The sequence below is a fragment of the Tasmannia lanceolata genome, unplaced genomic scaffold (assembly GCF_043159265.1).
Source record: "Tasmannia lanceolata isolate RefF3 unplaced genomic scaffold, GAP_Taslan_0.1 ptg000005l, whole genome shotgun sequence".
In the NCBI taxonomy this organism is placed as follows: domain Eukaryota; kingdom Viridiplantae; phylum Streptophyta; class Magnoliopsida; order Canellales; family Winteraceae; genus Tasmannia; species Tasmannia lanceolata.
This window is the reverse complement of record NW_027518682.1, coordinates 12,062,268-12,083,314: the sequence shown is the minus strand read 5'-3', so window position 1 is coordinate 12,083,314 and position 21,047 is coordinate 12,062,268. Positions and strand designations below refer to the sequence as shown.

Below are 21,047 nucleotides of genomic sequence, written 5' to 3'. Positions count from 1 at the left end.
CTTCACAAAGAGACACGGTCTCAATTTCACATACAATGCACCCCTCAAACTAAAAAATGCCTTTCACCATAACAATGACTTTTCAACGTAGTCATTCTCAAAATCCCAAGACCTTTCGCTTTCACGTGGAGAGAGGGGTAAGATTTTAAATTCTTTGTGGCTTTATTAGTTTCCACATCTTCATTTCCCTCCATCCGCGTGGAATTTTCTATGCAACTTCATGACCACATCACCTCGGTCCTTCATTACCATAAATTGAAGCCCAATAGAAGGGAGAAAACCCACAAAATCCAACAAGCAAAAGAATCAAAGAAGAATAGGAGGAGGAAATCATGAGCCATTTACTACCAGGTTTTCGTTTCTATCCAACAGAACAAGAACTGGTGGAATTCTATCTGCGCAACAAGCTGGATAGAACGAGAGAGGACTTGGATCGTGTTATTCCTGAAGTAGACATTTATAATAACCTCGACCCTTGGCAACTCCCAAGTTAGAATCTCTTCTCCTTTCTCTTCATTTTTATTCACTGGGTTTCTAAAACTGTTATGAGTTGAAAACTTTATAAGGTTCGATTTGAAGTCTCAAACACTTCAACATCAGCTTTCTCACATTCTTCTTCTGTTTCCTTCTTATCATAGAGATTTTCGGGTTTTCGTCATCTATCCTTCTTCTTCCTCCTTTCTGGATCTACTTTTGGTCGGTCCTAAAATTTCTTGTTTTATCTCCGAAGAAAGAAGGCTAGAAAGAAAAAATAAAGAAGGCTATATATTAATGTTACGGTCCTTAGTGGGGGCCTGCCTAAGAACGGGACTAGGCATGACCCACTTGGTGTGAGACAGGTTTAAAGGGCCTACCCTCGACCCATGGTAGCACCCATTTTAGAATCTCTTCCTCCTTTCTCTTCATTTTTCTTGAATAGGTTTATGAAAATGTTACAAACGGAAAACATTACCAGGTTTCATTTTAAGGGCACGTTTGGCTACCATGAATTTTTTTCATGATAAACTTGCACCTCCAAGTGGTGAGAGGGGTTGGGCGGGAGAATTGGCTAAAAATCAGGAAACAAATACAGGTGACTGGGTCTCCAGTGATGAGGAGTGGCAAAAAATCAAGAAACGTACAGAAATACTCTACCCAAAATCCGATCGAGCAGTGTTCCTCATCTCCACTTGGAGACCCCCAGTTATCATGAAAAGAAATTCATGGTAGCCAAACGTGCCCGAAGTCTCAAACACTTCAACATCAGTTTTTCACTTTCTTCTTTATTTTGGGAGGTAAGTTGGGGTTAGGCCATACCCCTACTGGTGTATTAAGACAAAAAAAAGATATTACAATAGAAAGGAACAAAGCACCAGCCCTATCCGTAGGTTCTATATCTAAAAGATAGGGTGAGTACAAGGATCTCATATACTTCAAATTCTTCTACTCTCCCTAGCTATAAACAATAACAACACGATGGGGAAAACATCGAATTCCAAATGATCCATATTCTCCAAATCTTGGCCTCGATGAATTCAACCTTGATGTGGAACATTTTGTTGTTTCCTTCTTATATATCATAGAGATTTTGGGGTTTTTGCCTTCTCTCCTTCCTCCTCTCCTCACCTACTAGCTCTAAAATTTCTTACTTTTGCTACAAAAAAAGGTGAAAAAGAAAAAAAAAAAGGATATATATGAATTACAAGAAATAAAATGAAACATACCCTCTTGGGAAAATGGATCATTTATTATCCGACTGGAATTAAGTTGTGATTTCTTATTTGTTGCAGGCATTGCAGGGGAGCTGTGTGTTGAAGACTCTGAGCAATGGATTTTCTTCAGTCCAAGGCAAGAAAGAGAAGCTCATGGAGGAAGACCAAATCGAATCACACCTTCTGGGTACTGGAAAGCTACGGGTTCTCCTAGTTTCGTTTACTCATTGAAGGATAACCGAGTGATCGGTGTGAAGAAAACCATGGTTTTCTACCAAGGAAAAGCTCCCACTGGAAAGAAAACCAAATGGAAGGTGAACGAGTATAAAGCCTGTGAAGAAGCAGCCTCCACATCAAATGCAACTCCAAAGGTATAGTGCAATTGCTTGATAAAGGTTTTAATTCAAGGTTTATTTTTCAATATGCGTGGTATTTAAATAAATTTTCTATTTGGGAGATGATATTTCCATACCCCCTCGCCCTTTCCACCATTTTCGCCCCCTCTTATAGGTTAATTTCCTGAAAATGACAATTCTCAAGAAAATTAAAACAAAAGGAAGTGAAAATGAAATGTGTTTGGGATTTTAATAAGCGCTTCTTCTTTTTTTCTTTTTGTGGGTGAATGGGGAGGGGGCATGGCATCACGTAAGATGGCTTCGAACTTGATTTAACTAATAGGGTGTTGCTTTGCTACCTTGTCACCCATCAATCCATATCTCCTCACAAAATGCCCTTTGGGTGAGGCAACACAGCACATGAGTAGTTCCCTCCAATTAATCTTTGAAAGACCCAAAAAAAAAAAAAAAAAAAATCTCAGTGATTGATGCTTATGACTTTAGTTAAGGAAAGCCCTTATTGTAAGTCACTAGGGTTCGATCTTAATGATCAACATTGGGTTCTACATGGGATGTGTGCGTACTATATGTCTGCTTAATTATGTACATAGGTGTGCCTCTAATATATATAGGCAAATAAGATTAATTGGATATTTAACAAAGTGATTACTTAAGGTTCTCCTTGGGATACCATCAAAATTGGTTCTTATTATCAAATAAAATTATTTTTAATTTAATTTCACTTGTAAACGGGACATTAAGGCTACATTAGAAGCCATAAAGTCATAAACCAAGATATAAAACTATTATATATAACCATTATTTGTATAAAAGATTACATGTGGTATCAAAAGAGGCTCAAAATCTCTTAAGCATACCATTCATGCGTTGCTACTTAATGACATTTGTTTTTTGTTCTTATTTCTTTTGTAGTTACGACATGAATTCAGCTTGTGTAGAGTATATGTGAACTCAGGTGGCCTGAGATCGTATGACCGGCGTCCATTAGCGGCGGCGTCCACAAGTGGAACAATCAATGCGGAGAACAGTACTCAACCAATATCCGATTCTATGAATCCGGGTAGTAGCAGTTTAGGTGTGTCTTCTCATGAAAATTCTTTAATGGTAGAGAGAACCAGCTCGCCGGATTCTTTGGCTGAAGGAACTGCCGACGACTGGAATATGATCGACAATATGGACCCTCTGTGGGATTCATTGAATTGGGATTATGGTAACTAAGGAGAAATGTTTAATTTTGTTTTAATTCGTATGATTTTTTATTGTAATGTAGCAAAAAAATGTGGAAATAAAAAAAGATATGGAAAATCTTGTTGTTAGAATATGTGGGATCCAACGGTTAGATTGGGTTAAGATCTCACCGTTGGATCATCTTGGAGGTAGATTAGGTAAGTTGGGTAAACGAGGCAACTAGATAAATTAGGCAAGTGGATTAGAATAGGCAAGCAATAGAGATTAGGAAAGTAGATTTGATTAGATAGATTTGATTAGGATTATTTCCTTTTAGAATTATCTTGATTCCATTCCATGTTTATCATGTAAGTGCTCTATATAAGCACACATTGATCCTCTTGTAAATGCATCCAAGTTTAGTGAAGTCTCTAGAATTTATCACCTGTCTTTTATTTTAGAATTTATTTTATTTTATTTTAATTTGTATGATTTTTTATTGTATTGTGGCAAAAAAAAATATGTTCTAATAAAGGAGACAAGATAAGGAAAATCCTGTCTTTTATTGTGGAATTTCTCTTCCTGAAAGTCACTAAAATTGATGGCTGGCAAATAGTGTTTCCGGGACTTTCCCTCGCATTTTTCGTCTTCTTTTACGTTTGTAATTTCCAAACTCTGCAAGTCATGGAAAATACAGCACAAGAACAGCTGGTGGTGCATGTCCATATATGAAAAAAATGGACTCATCATTTCAAGAAGGGTCACATCTCATCTATTAATCAGACAATTAAGTACACTTAGGCCCTGATCTAAATTTGAGCCCAATAATTGGTTTAGCACTCACAATCGGTTGTCATAATCTTAAACGATCAGGGCCTTTTATACATTGAGATTTTATATGATGTGTGCACTTGAAGTACAGTATTTTTTTTTAAAGTATTGTGGGCCCCACTTCATAGGACAATCCAAACTGTTCATTTGTTGGGCTACAACGTAAATAGTCTGTGCCACGAAAATCATTTCAAGAGGATGATCCTAACTCTCCGATCTGTAGAGGTACTGCACATTATGGAAACCTCTATAGATTGGAGGGTTTGATCCTGTGGAGATAATCTATGGGACACAACTTATTAACGTTGTGGCCCGACAAATGAATGGTTTGGATCGTGTTATGAAGTGGGCCCACAGTAGTCATGTGACATGTCCACGTGGGCATATGAACTGTGGAAATCGGTTGATGAGTCGATTTGTCCCGGCATACAAAACGCCCAATTGGAGCACCTGTCCAATATATATGGATCGATATACAAGAAGAAAATCAGTCATGTAAAATATAGTAGGATCCCTTACTTTTGATATATACACCATCCCCTTAATTTTATATCCTACACCGTACTCTGAATTGATTATGCCACTTTTGTGGATATTAACTGTTTGGGAAATTAGTTTTCTTAATCCAAGCATCACAGATCTTAAGCCTTTTAAATTATTAATGCTTTGTTGATGTGTCCCAAGCCTTTTAAATTATTAATCCTTTATTAGTATTCTCGATTACTAATGCTTTGTTAATATTCTCTAATGATTTTTTATTATTAAGACTTTGTTGATGGGACCCGAGCCTTTTAAATTTGTTGACAATTGGTTTTCAGATCCTTCCGTGGTTGAAGTGATTATAACATCATCTTTTACTCACCAATCTATTGGATGAGATAAAAGATGGAAAATGACAACACCCCACCCCCCGCGCGAATGGTTTTTGTGAGAATGGTCCACTGCTTGAGGACAAATTCACCCCCTTTAACGTTTTTCTCTGCCTTTAAAACTTAACAAATAACGTTATAGCGGGGGGGGGGGGGGGGGGGGGTAAAGATTTTATCCGTCATAGGGGGGAATATCATTTCCCTAAAAGATATATGTTTGTTTGTTGATTATTCTTTTTCCCTCAATCCTAAAAGTTCCAACGATTTTTCAAATCGCCTTGTGAATTCAGGAGCTTCTAGAGCGTGGGTGGGTCACCCTCTCTCCTCCGAAGGATATATGTTATAGCGGGGGATAAAGATTTTATCCGTCAGAGGGGGGAATATCATTTCCCTAAAAGATATATGTTTGTTTGTTGATTATTCTTTTTCCCTCAATCCTAAAAGTTCCAACGATTTTTCAAATCGCCTTGTGAATTCAGGAGCATCTAGAGCGTGGGTGGGTCACCCTCTGCCTTTAAAACTTAACGAATAACGTTATAGCGGGGGATAAAGATTTTATCCGTCAGAGGGGGGAATATCATTTCCCTAAAAGATATATGTTTGTTTGTTGATTATTCTTTTTCCCTCAATCCTAAAAGTTCCAACGATTTTTCAAATCGCCTTGTGAATTCAAGAGCTTCTAGAGCGTGGGTGGGTCACCCTCTGCCTTTAAAACTTAACGAACAACGTTATAGCGGGGGATAAAGATTTTATCCGTCAGAGGGGGGAATATCATTTCCCTAAAAGATATATGTTTGTTTGTTGATTATTCTTTTTCCCTCAATCCTAAAAGTTCCAACGATTTTTCAAATCGCCTTGTGAATTCAGGAGCTTCTAGAGCGTGGGTGGGTCACCCTCTCTCCTCCGAAGGATATATGTTATAGCGGGGGATAAAGATTTTATCCGTCAGAGGGGGGAATATCATTTCCCTAAAAGATATATGTTTGTTTGTTGATTATTCTTTTTCCCTCAATCCTAAAAGTTCCAACGATTTTTCAAATCGCCTTGTGAATTCAGGAGCATCTAGAGCGTGGGTGGGTCACCCTCTGCCTTTAAAACTTAACGAATAACGTTATAGCGGGGGATAAAGATTTTATCCGTCAGAGGGGGGAATATCATTTCCCTAAAAGATATATGTTTGTTTGTTGATTATTCTTTTTCCCTCAATCCTAAAAGTTCCAACGATTTTTCAAATCGCCTTGTGAATTCAAGAGCTTCTAGAGCGTGGGTGGGTCACCCTCTGCCTTTAAAACTTAACGAATAACGTTATAGCGGGGGATAAAGATTTTATCCGTCAGAGGGGGGAATATCATTTCCCTAAAAGATATATGTTTGTTTGTTGATTATTCTTTTTCCCTCAATCCTAAAAGTTCCAACGATTTTTCAAATCGCCTTGTGAATTCAGGAGCTTCTAGAGCGTGGGTGGGTCACCCTCTCTCCTCCGAAGGATATATGTTATAGCGGGGGATAAAGATTTTATCCGTCAGAGGGGGGAATATCATTTCCCTAAAAGATATATGTTTGTTTGTTGATTATTCTTTTTCCCTCAATCCTAAAAGTTCCAACGATTTTTCAAATCGCCTTGTGAATTCAGGAGCTTCTAGAGCGTGGGTGGGTCACCCTCTGCCTTTAAAACTTAACGAATAACGTTATAGCGGGGGATAAAGATTTTATCCGTCAGAGGGGGGAATATCATTTCCCTAAAAGATATATGTTTGTTTGTTGATTATTCTTTTTCCCTCAATCCTAAAAGTTCCAACGATTTTTCAAATCGCCTTGTGAATTCAGGAGCTTCTAGAGCGTGGGTGGGTCACCCTCTCTCCTCCGAAGTGTATCTGTAATCTTCTCTTATTTAATTAATGGTAACATTTCGAAAAAAAAAAGAAAAAAAGAAGTGAATAAATCATCTTGGAGCATCCTAGTTTCCAATGTTTCCGGTAGTTCCAAAGTTCAAAGAAATCAACAGAAATACTAAGGTTTAAAATGCTGAAATCTTTGGTCCAATATTGATCTTATCTTAGCTTAGATTCGAAGAGATTTGATTACATGCAAATTTCTTATAGAAGAAGAAATATTGATGAAAAACATTTTTTCCAAGCTACTGCTGTAGATGAAAGTAATGGGAGATAGAGACATATGGCTTTATTAGTTTCCACATCTTCATTTCCCTCCATCCGCGTGGAATTTTCTACGCGACCTAAAAAAAGGCTACGGGAAAAAGGGCCAGAGTGAAACCCGTCACATAATGGGCCACCAAGGACCGCAGATGTAGAAGGATGGTGGAATGTTTTGGTCCTGAGTGGGGCCTACCTAGGTATGGGACTATGTGGGACCCAACCTAGTTTGTATTATGACGGAGTTGTTATGGGTGCCGCCTTATGTGGGATTTCTTTGGGCTCATATTTCCAAAGAAGCCGACACTAAAGAGGGCCAAAATACAAGTATAATTGAATTCATGCATTCCTCCAATATGAGTAATACATGAGTGAACGACAGTCTCTATCAAGATATAGAGACCTATGACCTTGACTTTGAAATATACTGGACAGCTTTCCCAAAAGGATTCATGGTCTCTGCTTATATCCATATTTTTCCTTTATTATAACCAACTAGTTGCAGACCCGTGTCTGACTTCTTGTATTGTTATTACATCCATTTTGCTTCAATTCAATTTATATATTTATTGTTCATATATTAAATTAAAAAGGGTTTTGTTTTAGTTCGATCCATTACCAATACCTTCCTTTGTTCCGTACTTGTTTTATATTCGAGTCAATCGGTGAAATTGTTGTTCATATTGAAATGAATCGAGATTGATGAGGAGTTGGTCAATGATGCTCGAGCATGTACTTATTTTGAGTGCCTATTTATTTTCTATTGGTATTTATGGATTGATTACAAGTCGAAATATGGTTAGAGCACTTATGTGTCTTGAGCTATACTGAATGCGGTTAATATGAATCTCGTAACGTTTTCTGATTTATTTGATAGTCGGCAATTAAAAGGAGACATTCTCTCGATCTTTGTTATAGCTATTGCAGCCGCTGAAGCATCTATTGGGCCAGCTATTGTTTCGTCGATCCATCGTAACAGAAAATCAACTTGTATCAATCAATCGAACTTGTTGAATAAATAGTCATAATGATTTAAAAAAAGATAGATATATATAATATTATATTCACCAATTAAAATTAGCATATATGACTCGTATGACCATGTTTGCTGAAACGTAAGAAATCAAAGTATCTTGGTCCTCTTTCCTAAACAGATCCAGAGGTAAATTGATTCTAAAAAAAAATCAATTCTGGTAAACTACTGATTCATCTGGTGTCTACAATATATGATTCATTTACTACCGATTTTACCAGATCGAAAATTGATAACGTTCAAAAAATTGATAGACACGTGTACGAGCTTGCCCCACAAATGTATTGGAAATGATACCTTGGGACAGATGTAAAGCTAGGCAAATTGCTCCTGCTCCAAGAACAGAAGACTGTGTAGGTTGTAAGAGATGTGAATCCGCTTGTCCAACAGATTTATTGAGTGTCCGGGTTTATTTATGGCATGAGACAACTCGCAGCATGGGTCTAACTTATTGATATGTTCAGTAAAACTCTACTTGAATCCATTTGATTCTTCTTTACCGACAAAAACCCGTACTCGAGAAAATATATTATTTCGAGTGCGGGTTTTTATGGTCAAAGTCTATCTTGTCTTTACCACGAGTTATTTTCCTTAGTTAACAATAATTGTTGTTTTTCCAATATCCGCGGGTTCATCAATTTTCTTTCTCCCTCATAGAGGAAATAAGGTCGTGAGATGGTATACTATATGCATCTGCTTGTTAGAACTCCTTCCAACGACCTATGCATTCTGTTATCATTTCCAATTGGACAATCCATTAATCCAATTGGAGGAGGATTATAAATAGATAAATATTTTGGATTTTCACTGGAGACTAGGGATCGATGGACTTTCCATCGGACCCATTTTACTGACGGGATTCATCACTACTTTAGCTACTTTAGCGGCTTGGCCAGTTACTAGAGATTCGCGATTGTTCCATTTCCTGATGTTAGCAATGTACAACGGTCAAATAGGATCATTTTCCTCTCTAGACCTTTTACTTTTTTTCATCACGTGGGAGTTAGAATTAATTCCTGTTTACCTACTTTTATCCATGTGAGGAGGTCACGGGTCTGCAACTAGTTGGTTATAATAAAGGAAAAATATGGATATAAGCAGAGACCATGAATGGGCGGACCAAAAATGAAAGTTACGAAAAGAAAACCAAACATTCATAAAGTAGCATATAGAGAAAATTTCAACAAAAGGGCCATAAGAAATCCATCCAAAGGACATATATCTTGAACAAAAAATAATGAATTGCCCAAAAACAAAGGAATTCATTACATTTCTCGTAACAAATCATGAATCCGAAACAAAATTAGAAATAAATAAGTTGCAAGGAGGACATGCTCAGTGGCTGCACAAAGATTTTGTAGGTTGCTGTTAAAGAATCATAGAGCCAAGGAAATTTTAAAACATATCAAAATGGAGGACAATTGATAAAAGATTTATCATACCTTGAAATAAATGGACATTAGGAACATGCTCATTTGTTGCACAAAGATTTCGGAGTTTTCTGTTACATAATTATAAAGGCAATGGAATTAGGAAACATAGCAAAAATGCCAAATACCAAGCCCAAAGTTCCCGGAACTCAAAATAAGAGATGGTTATTTGTACCTCCGATAACCAATCTGCACTTTCTTCTCAATAAATCATATGCAGCTGCAAGCCATGTTTATCTGAACACTTTCTCAGACACTCCTGCAAACAGTGCACAACAACATTAATAACTGAACTTCAAATAAAAGCAAGATCCAACATGGAACGGTAGCCAAAATAATCAAATTTCAGCAAAGATAAAACAGAATGAGAACCAAAATGCTATACAAAATTACATGCACTCGATAACACAAAGAAGAAATATCCCTTCGGCAAAATCAATTCCCAAAATCCAAATTGAACAGGGACTTGGATTTTGAGACCTGATACTCACTCCAAACATGTTCCAAATATTGCAAGCATTCTCAAAATCTAAACATATTGCAAGCATCTAAATCCTCGAAAGGTAGCATGGGGAAGGTACTCCAAATAAAATAAAAACAAATAAAAAAGCTATGCTCCGCTAGATCGGTCTCAAAATAGAAGCACCAAGACAATAAAAATAAAAGTGAACAGAAACCCTTAAATCTCAAAATAATGCAGTGTTTTCATCAGTGAAAGGTACACTGATGTATTGACGTGTGTGCATATTTAAAAATATACTTGAATTTTTCAAAGAAAAATACACATAAGCCCATTTATGGAATAAAAGAATTAAGAAGGAAGAAGAAGAAAAAAATGAAAAATAGAATAAAAGGAGCTATATCAACAATTTGTGCCCCCACTTGCTTTTACCATCAAACCACGTTATAATCCCAGGAGAAACTTTAAGCACTGCTAAATGCCAAGGAAATGACCTTTATCGGATGCTCGTAGACCCTTGATGGTCCTTAATGCCTCATTTAGGATTCCACTAAAAAAAATTAAACTGCAATTAGAAGACCATGAACAAAAGTGAAGTTAATCAAATTCATGTGCTTGGATTCAATAATGTTTCAAAGAAAAGCCTGGTTTCTTTTATATCTTAAACCACAGGGACTCAACTTCTTAACATCCAATAACTAAAATGTAAAAAATTTTAAAATCCATCCAGATTGAACATAAGTCATAGAATAGCTGGAAGTCAATAGTTCATGGGGGAGAAAATAGTCAAAATACACACACACACACAAAATGTCAAAGTCTGATGCTAGGTTGCTGTTCTCTCCTGAAAAAGTGCGTTGTTGAATGGCTTTATGTTAAATTGCCAAGGGGCGACAAAGAAAATAATAGAATTAAAAAAGAAAGAAAAAGAAAACAATAGCAGAAAAGACATTCATATACATAAAAAAATCCCCAAGAATGAACCTTAATTAATTACCCAACAGATTAAGCCTTTTGAGTAATTAGTTGTTTTCACACAAAGCTCCCTCCGAACCCGATGTTTTCACCATCAAATGGGAAAAGATAAAACCTACCCACTTTCCGCTTAAATTTTCAACCATAAAAATAAAATACAAAGTCAAATAACCCAATTTCCTGATGATATAGAAAAACAGAATTACGTTCTTGTCCTATTACCATGGGACATATGGGCCGGGTACAATTGAATTAGGATTATCACTTGAATTCCACCAAGGGGCTGTTGGGGGTGATTGCTCATAGCAATCGGAAATGGATGGTATAAACTGGATATGAGAAAATGTTGAAAAGAGATTAAAATTTGGCCAAGAGAAACTTCGAGGCCATTTGAAGAGTATTGTGATTAAACTCTGTGATGAGAAAATGTTGCTGGGTGTGTGGAGTTTATGCCTTTCTTGAAGCAGATAATAGCCAGGAAGAAGCAGGAAAAAAAGAAGAAGATATGAATAAATATAAATGAAAAGTCTTGTTCGTTTAGAATGGAAGAGGTTATTTCATTTGTAACTGATTTTGAGGGATTTTAAGAGATGAGGGGGAAGATGCAAAGAAAAGGGTTGAGAGAGAGAGGGTCGTTGATTTTGGGAGGATTTGTGGGGTCTTTATGAGATTTAATTACTAATTTAAGGAGGTGAATCGGGAAAGGTGAAGAGACAAATATTTTAGGAAATGGAAGAGATATACGTCGAGAGGATTGAGAAATATTTAATGGGAAATCTTAAATGCTTTAAAATTGCCTTAAAAGTAGCGATGCAATATTTAATACCTCAAAAAATAGGCATTTAAATTCCTCACAAAGAAATAAATTGCGATTTTAAAAACCTTTGTTAATTGCGATTTTGGAGAGGGGCTGCCAAGTGGCACCACCACGGCTTAGAGGATTCTGCTTTACTTATATATATAGGATAGGATTACACCACTAATTTTTGTATTTACTGCAATTAATAGAGGCATGGGACATGCTGGCAATTATGAATAGACTGTAATCAGAAGAAGCTATCAGAGATCTAGACAAAATTGCATCAAGATGCTACATTACATATTCCTGGACTTTCGTCTGGCTATTCGAAAATTTGTACAGTAAAGATGCTGAAATGCAAACCCACCTTTACTTCTAAAATTATGCATTGCTTCAGGAAATTTAAAACTTAAATAGTTGAAAATCATTTCAAGAGGATAATCATAACCCTCCGATCTGTAGAGGGGTTGCACAATATAGAAACTTCTATAGAGTGGAGGGTTAGGATCATCCTACGGAGATAATTTAGGGGCTAAGTCTATTTATGTTGTGTCCCAACAAATGAATGGTTTGGATCGTCCTATGAAATGGGCCCCCCCAAAGGTCATAGGACCCACTAACGAATGTCATCCATCCCATGCACGTATGCATATGAACTGTGGAAATCGGTTGTTGAATGGATTTGTTCCGGCATACAAAACGCCCAATTGGAGCACCTGTCCAATATTGATCAATATACACCTAGAAAATCAGTTATGCAAAATATAGTAGGAACCCAATAAACAAAGCACTATTTTGGTGAGCAAGACAATGATGAGAAAGTGATTGAAGATACTTAAGTATTGGGAGATGATATTTTCACTCCCCCTGCATTACGTGCACAAACCCCTTATAACCTGATTTGACGTGAGAAGGGAGCAACTTTATGTCAAATCAGGTTATAAGCAGGGTGTGCAAGTAATGCAGGGGGGGAGGAGGATATCATCACCCTATATGTTAATTATATTACAAATTGACAGGAGAAATTACATCAAGAATCAGAGATTACAACATACACAACATAAGTCTATTTACGCCCTCTCTACATAAGCCATCGCCTATCAGTTTATATCATCACCCCCTCTAAAAGTATGAATTAAAGAAAGGAGATGATATATGGGCCCCCTCTCTGGATAAATATGCCCTTTTGGAAGGAAAATGTAGAGTTTTCCGTGAAAAGCAGGTCACCGGGTAACCTGTTTTTCACAGAAACTCAAACGTTTTCCGTGAAAAGAGGGCGCATTTATCAGGATAGGGGGGGCGTATGTATCACCTCCCTTAAAAGAAATGCTTATATCCTTACAAATAATGGGGGTGTGCACGTAATGTAGGGGGAGTGAAAATATCATCTCCCAACCTATATTATAAAATTAATTGGTATAATTTTATAATAAATGTTAATTATAATACATATATTATGATTATTAAACAATTATAAAAAAAAATATATATATATATATATATATATATATATATATATATATATAATTAACATAAACCAATTGGTATCAGAGGGTGTTTCCAACACCAACGATCCTTGCCAAGCTTCCTCCTCATCATTTTTCCTTATACCAAAATTCTACTTTCTTTTTGTCTCCTGTATTTTCTTGCACTCTAAACTTAGATCCTCACTATGGCCTCATCTGCTACTGTTTCTTCTTTCTGTACTTCCTCGAGGCTCTCTTTAAAATATAACCAATCTAGTTTCAATCAAACTAACTTGCTCAAATTATCTACTTTGGCGCAGTCAATTGCTTCCCATCCTTCGTAGTCAAGACCTCCTAAAATATGTTGATGGCTCTACTCCAGAACCTCCTTCCACCATCTCTATTTCTGGTGATGACGGTGTGTCTAAAGTCATTCCCAATCCTGATTTTGTGACATGGGTTCGCATCGATCAAATGCTACTAAGTTGGATCAACGCCACATTGACTGAGGATATCCTTGCTCAAATGGTCGGCCTCAACTCCTCTCGTCCCGTTTGGATGGCTCTTGAGGCCACCTTCTCTGCACCGTCCAATGCAAGGATCATTAATCTTCGTTATCAACTACAAACTCTTAAGAAAGGAAACTCTTCCATCACTGAATATCTCCAACAAATCAAAAGTATTGCTGATGCTCTTGCTGCAGTCCAACAACCCCTCTCTGATGCCGACCTCGTTCTTTACACTCTCTCAAGTCTCCCGTCTGAATTTGAATCTTTTTCAACTCCCATTGTTGTGCGTGAACACCCAGTTTCTTTCCATGAACTCCAATCCCTCCTTCACAGTTAAGCCCTACGTCTTGAGCAAGCTCATCTCATTCATCAATCTTCTATTCACTCAATGCTTCCAATGTTCGTGATTCTTCACACTCTCGTGGTCGCGGTCGTGGTCGAGGGAGGGGTCGTTCCTCTATTCCCCGTCATGATTCTCGGCCTATCGTCACTCCTCTCCAAACGGTTTGTTAGGTGCACCGTCATCACCCCAGTCAAACCCCCACTCCACTTCAATGCCAAATCTGTGGAAAACGTGGTCATGGTGCATTGCGGTGCTATAACCGCTTCAATCAATCCTTCCAAGCGGATGACATCCCCTCTGCTTTTGTGGCTATGTCACTAGCCTCTGGTGATCACCAATGGTACCCTGACACTGGTGCGACTAATCATATGACACCGGCTCTTCCGCACTCGGCTTCTAGGGTTGACTACCATGGATCTGACTCCGTTCTTGTCGGAAAAATGGCTCACTCCTTCCCGTTTCTCATACTGGTAATTTTAATATCTCCACATCTTCGTCTGTTATTCCATTAAAAAATGTTCTTCAAGTCCCAACTCTCAAAAGAAATCTACTTTCCGTTGCACAACTAACTCGTGACCTTGATTGTGTCTTTGTCTTCTTCTCCGATGGTTTTTTGATTAAGGAACGTTCGACGGGGAAGCTTCTTCATCGTGGAAAGAGTAAAGGTGGTCTCTATCCAATTTCGAGTTTCTCTCCTTCCTCGCACTGTCAAGCATTTCTTGGAGAAAGGCATTATTTATCTTTTATACTTTAACACCTCCCCCCCGCACGTATGGCCCACTTGGCAAACACGTGGCACATGTGGTCCCATTTTTGGCCGCCCATCGCATGTGGATTTTTTGCTATCCGAGAGGTTTGAACTCGAGACCTTTGGCTCTGATACCATGTTAACTTACCAACTTCTCCAAAAGCTTAAGCTGTTGGAGAAAAGCGTTATTTATCTTTTATACTTTAACAAAACCAACTTAAACCTGTTATTAATCAAATTCCTTACATTTCAATCAATTCCATACAATTTTTGCAAGAGGGGATTTACGTCACTAGGACCAAAATTTTGCTCACAAGTTTCTGATTCTGCATATTTGTTTCACCTTATCCACTTTTCATGGCTCTGACACCAATGTGCCAGTAAACTTGTACAAGTTATACATTTTTTTGCATTCTGTTGAATCCTCGCTAATTTTGCAACTTAAAGACTCTTCCCAATAATCATCTAAGCACCGTCTTATTTAACTCACTCTATTTTAGTTGGTTTTCTATCGAAAATTTACAATGGGTAAATATTCTCTGATTTCCTTTTGCCCCAGCTCCCTACAGTTACAGGATTGCAACTTTGACTTGTTGGGTTTTTTGCCGAAGAAAACCCACTCAAATTACAAAGCAAATAAATATGTGGATTTAAAGAACCAAACAATCAAGAGGGCAGTCACACAAAAGAACACAAAAGATTTAAGTGGAAAACCCTCCAACGAAGAGGAAAAAACCACAGGGCGAATCCGCCCTAACGAAATATCCACTAATCAAAATAAGTAATACAACGTCTTTCTCTCAAGTTTTCACCCTAAACTTGAGTAACTACAAAAAACAAGAGAGATAAAAGGTTACCTCGTTGCAAACAACGAAACCTACTTTCTCACTAAAAAACCTGCTTCGATCTTCAAGTCGAAGAAGCCCAAATCCTCGCGAAGTCTCCTTGCAACGAGAGGATCCAACGGCACGGTGAAAATCTTCAAGAAGAATGCTCCAAAACCTAGGTTTTGATCCAATCAAAACCCCCAAAAGAGCCCACAAGAAAAACCCTTGCTTTTCTTCTTCTTCTTCTTCTCTCCCTATTTCTTTCTTTCTTTCTTTTTCTCTTTCTATTATCTAATCTCGTTTTCAGGAATCAAAAGAGCCCACAATATAAAAGCCGCCCACAAGAAGCCCTTCTACGCTCCTCACAACCTCACAAGGAACTGGGTCAGGTAACCCATTGTATGCCACCTGATAAAAGTGAAGTGTTTGATTCCTTGTAAGATTGGGCAGTGACGAACATCCTTATGCACGTTGAGCCTAAAAGAAAGGGGTGGCAACCAGAGGATTTTCTTCCTGATCCTATGTTGGAGGACTTTGGTAAACAACTCCACGAGCTCTAAGGGCGGGTAAAGGAAATCCCGTATGATTATTTTGTGTGCTTGGTCGGGGGTATGATTGAAGAGGAAATTATCCCAACATACCAAAGGATGCTCAAAACTACTGATGGTATCTCCAATGAAACGAATGATGTCCTTATGCCTTGGACAGCTGTATGGACAAGGGCATGGACGGGAGAAGAACAGAAGCACATGGACCTGTTGGAACATTATCTGACCTATTCTGGGAGAACTGACATGACAGCAGTCATGAATGCAATTCATTATATAAATACTAGAAAAACTACTGATGGTATCTCTGATGAAACGAATGTTGTCCTTACGCCTTGGACGGCTGAATGGACAAGGGCATGGACGGAAGAAGAACAAAAGCACATGGACCTGTTGGAACATTATCTGACCTATTCTAGGAGAACTGACATGACAGTGGTCATGAATGCAATTCGTTATATAAATACTAGAAATGTAAAATCCTCTCTCCATATTGTACTTACTCTTTGATTTTCTTCTTTTTCACCTATTCTTTCTAGAAACATGACAAAAAATCAGCTTCGTGCTTTTTAGATACAAAACTAAGTTTTACTATGTGTTATTGAAATCAGCATATAGAGGACTATCCATATCTAGGACTGGTCTACACGTCCTTTCAGGAGAGGGCGTCTTTTATCTCCCACCAGAACATAGCTAGGTATGCCAAGGAACATGGGGAGTTTACACTAGCACAGATCTGTGAGACAATCGCCTCAGATGAGAAGCGTGATCAGATTGTATTCACGAAGATCGTGGAGAAGCTTTCCGAGATTGATCCCGAAGACACTATGCTTGCGTTTTACGACATGATGAGAAAGAGGATAAAGATGCCTTCCCAGATAATGTATGACGGGCACGATGAAAATATCTGTTTGAGCACTTCGCATCCTTTGGTCATCGGTTGGGAGTCTACACAGCCATGGACTATGCGGACATATTTGAGTTCCTGGTTGAGAGGTAGAATGTGGAGAAAATAATCGAACTCTCAACCAAGGGGCAAGAGGCCCAAATTATTCTACCGCTCGGCGCCAACAATTAGGGGGAGAGCTAAGGTCGGACGAACGATGGCATTCAAATGAATTTTCGGTAGATATGTCGAGCTTTGAGAGGTGACTTTCTCCATCATAGCATTTTTTCACTTAGCTTTAGTTTCTCTGACTGGATTTTCAAAATTTTCCTTATATTTCTTTTTTTTCAATGGCAGTAGATGGTGTTGCTATGGAGACTGTATCCTGGAGATGGCATTCGGAAATAGTCAGTTTGATTACTACTATTTTTTCACTTTATGGATTGAATATAATTGCGGCGCACCTGAGTTTAGCATTCTCGTTAACCTTCGATGAACACAGTTTTTTCTCTGGGTGTGTTCTGTTGCGCATTTTTTGTGGAAACAGAAAGGAAAATGCCTCTTTTTCCGTGGAAACGGCATTAAAGTGGATGTTTTGTTGTCCGGAGTTGGAAAATAACGGTCCCACGTGGAATCCGTCGAATCTGATGTGTCGCGGCTCTTTTCGCTTCTCAAAATCCGACTAAAAATATCGGATTTAATATGGAATCCGTGGGAATCGCGCTTCACGGGTTCTTAAAAAAAAGACGCTCTTTCAGAGCTAGAGAAGAAAGAACCCTAGAGACCTCTTCCTTTGGCAAGCCATCTTCTCTGTCTCCGGCGAGCCATCTTCTCCGGCGCGGTTTCTTCTCCGACGAGTTATCTTCTCCGTCTCCGACACCATTTTCGAGGTATGTTTCCTCCCGCTAGTCTCTTTCCCTCTCTTTTTATTTTTTTCTTCTTCTTGGATCTGGATTTAGAGCTTGGATCTATGTTTCTATGTCTTGGATCTTTATTTTTTTGGGTTATATCTCTGTTGAGGCTTGGATCTGTGCTTGGATCTCGGTAAGCACGGTTGGAGGGTTTCATGAAGGATGTGTTGTTAGGGTTTGTTGGGTTTACGGGCTTCCTTTCTTGTGTATGATTTTTTATTTCTCCCTTCAGCTTTTCAAATTTTTTTAACTTTTGAGAATTTGAAAAATACCAAGAAAAGAAGCACACGACTCCCTTCCTCTTCTCCACGCCTAGGGCATGCGTGAACCCCCTTCTCTCTCTTATCTTATCTGATCTCTCTTCTCTCATCTCATCGCTTTTCTTTTCCCTCTCACTGTTCTTTCTCTTCTCCCTCTCGCAAGTCTCTCTCGCTCTCTAATCTTTTTCTTCTTCTCATTCCCAATCTCCATGTCACTCTCTTTCTCACTCGATCCCCTCTCTTTCTTTCTTTCTCCAATCACACTCTCTCTGTCACTTTGTGCGATTTCTATCTCTCTATTTACTTCTTCTTCTCTCTTTCTGGAACCCTATTTTCGTCACATCATCGTCTCTTGATCTCTCTCTCAAATTTTCTCTTCCCAATCGTCTTTTCATACATTAGTTGGAGGCTAGTTGCTGTGTGGAGTTCGGAGACATGACCACGGGCGTTTTCATCATCCTCTTGGCCTATGTGCTAGCGAGATTTACAAGTGGAGGGACTGCTGTAACTTACCGGTAATATTTTTTCCATATTTTTAGCTCTTTTAGGACTTTTTAGCCTTTAGAAATCCTTAGGAACATCCCTAGTTAATTACCCTAGCATATTTTGAGCCATTTGCCATTTTCTCATCAATATTTTGGCCCTAGATCTATGTTTTTATTTGTAGGCAGCAACATATCAGTGAATAAAAGTGGTTATTTGAGCCTTAAATCTTCATCTTTTTATGTTATTTAGGTTCTTACATGTATTCATGTTTAGCATAGAATGTTTCTGATTCATGGGTTCCCATCAAAGGCTTTTTTTTTTTTTTTGAATCCTCAAGTCGTTATTAATCATCTTTATTGCTTGTTCATTTATTTTGGGTTTGGATACGGCAGTGTGAGTGTGAAATTTGGTTCCATTGAACTCTTAAAGTTATTCGTGAACCTCCGGGTTTGCACAACGAAGAAGAATAGAAACCTAGAAAGGATTCCTTAACAAAGAAGAATAGAAACCCAAAAAGGAAAATCTCTACATGGTCCATGGATCAATGATCCTCCAAATAAATCAATATCTAAAACATATTAAAAGGGAAAACCTAACATGCATCAACTGAATCTCACAGGGAACAGGCACATTATGAATCAAAATGCACACAAAAACAAAAAACCTAATTTGAGGAAAAAAACAACAATAAAAAACCAAATACATCGACCACCAGAAAAATAAAATAAAAGAAAACATCACATACGAATCAATCAAACTCAATTGTCGACAAATTAAAACAGCCCACAAAATAAAAACCGAAACGCATGGCATTAGAAATTAGAAAAGCGAAAAGAAGTATATCTTATATCTAATGAGGAAGTCTAATTAGAGAAACCCACCTGGAATTAGACCTAAGCGTATAAGGCATGAAAACCCTACAAGATCTGGGACTCTCTGCATTAGGAAAACCAAAAGCGAGTTTCTGAGATTGATAGGTAAGCGGAGTTTTCAGAGCGAGTGCGTTTCAAACTTTCAAATAGCGGTGGAAGAGGAGGAAGGAGATTTATACGAATCACATCGAGGAAAACTACCCTCCCATTCTCTTAAATTACGAACATACCATATTTATGATTTTTTTTTTCAGAGATGATGAATTCGCCCCATTTTTGGATAAATCCGCCCTCTTTACTCGTACTTTCCCTTCTGAAAATGGGGCGAATTTATCCAAAAATAGGGCGAATATATCACTTTCCTTCGGAAAATAACAATAGGAACTACTAAAAACGTACCATCCATTTTAAAAAATAGGGGTTGTATTCATGCATAGAAAGAGACTTAGAAAAAAAAAAAAAAAGGCCGGAGCCATTACGTAGTTGATAGTAGCAGAATCTGGGTTAGAGCCCTTAGTACATGCGGATCAAACTGACAGAAATCAGAAATTTACCCGAAATTTCGACCGAAATTTTAGAAACTCCCCCCAAAATTTAGATTTTCTTCATTATTTAATATTTTTCCAAAATTTCGTATGAGATAAAATACTATTTTAATAGATTAGGTTGCATTTCGCCCGAAAATTTGAAATTTTGGCTGAAATTTTATTTTCGGTAAAGGCTGAAACGCATTCTGAAACTGAAATTTTAAACCATGCATATTACGGCGGACATAATCCACCACTAAAGCCCTGCTCGTTTGGATTTTTAGAATTGACTAGTGCACCGGTGCTCGCGATGCACGGGCAACCAAAAAAGAATGCTTTATAAGTTATAACTACTTACAAAATATAAAAGAAAAGGATACATTCATAAGAAAGAAGGGCAGTATCTTAAATCGACAAGACATATGATTGTAAATATAATTTATAGCATGGGATCCTGTTTTAGAAGGGTTTTCCTTTATTATTAGGAGTCTTTTTGTCTAGGAAATTGCGGTAGAAGAGACCTTTGATTAGGTCGTAATTTCCAATTTTAAACCGTTTTAGCCATTTCGATTTCTCTCCCTGACAAAAAATTAGGAAATTCTAAATAGTTTTAAAGCTCATAGATTATTATTAGAATTATTAGATGATTAGAGTTCTGAGAATCCTAAGAGGAAAGGAAACAGGGAATAGAAATTTGTTAAAAGACAACTGCCCACACCATAGGATGATCCAAACCGTCCAGTTGATGGGCCACAATGTAAATAGGTTGTGCCCAAAAAATCATTACCATAGGATGATTATTACCCTCCAATCTAAAGAGGGACTCACATTATGGAAACTTCTATAGATCGGACGGTTGGGATCATCCTACGGAAATAATTTTTTGGGCACAACCTATTT

General features: G+C 37.8%; 1 protein-coding gene, 1 long non-coding RNA gene and 1 pseudogene across 2 annotated transcripts; 2 read left to right on the top strand and 1 right to left on the bottom strand.

The window, feature by feature from the left end:
* Window positions 1–301: 301 nt before the first annotated feature.
* On the top strand, window positions 302–3,541 carry LOC143876642 (NAC domain-containing protein 90-like). The gene is made up of 3 exons (XM_077378330.1): window positions 302–489; window positions 1,770–2,062; window positions 2,960–3,541. The coding sequence occupies exons 1-3, from the start codon at window positions 333–335 to the stop codon at window positions 3,263–3,265; spliced, it is 756 nt and encodes a 251-aa protein (XP_077234445.1). The 5' UTR covers window positions 302–332; the 3' UTR covers window positions 3,266–3,541.
* Window positions 3,542–9,232: 5,691 nt separating this feature from the next.
* LOC143876641 (uncharacterized) lies at window positions 9,233–19,756 on the bottom strand. Its single transcript, XR_013250447.1, has 3 exons — window positions 19,630–19,756; window positions 9,706–9,789; window positions 9,233–9,601 (listed from the first exon to the last, which is right to left on the bottom strand). It is a non-coding gene; the product is annotated as an uncharacterized LOC143876641 (long non-coding RNA).
* On the top strand, window positions 14,394–17,283 carry LOC143876872 (stearoyl-[acyl-carrier-protein] 9-desaturase, chloroplastic-like; annotated as a pseudogene).
* Window positions 19,757–21,047: the final 1,291 nt, after the last annotated feature.

Coding starts and splice junctions, on each gene's coding strand:
- LOC143876642 (XM_077378330.1), top strand. CDS start 333: ATGAGCCATTTACTACCAGGTTTTCGTTTCTATCCAACAGAACAAGAA. Junction 490..1,769: donor CGACCCTTGGCAACTCCCAA/GTTAGAATCTCT, acceptor TATTTGTTGCAG/GCATTGCAGGGGAGCTGTGT. Junction 2,063..2,959: donor CATCAAATGCAACTCCAAAG/GTATAGTGCAAT, acceptor TTTCTTTTGTAG/TTACGACATGAATTCAGCTT.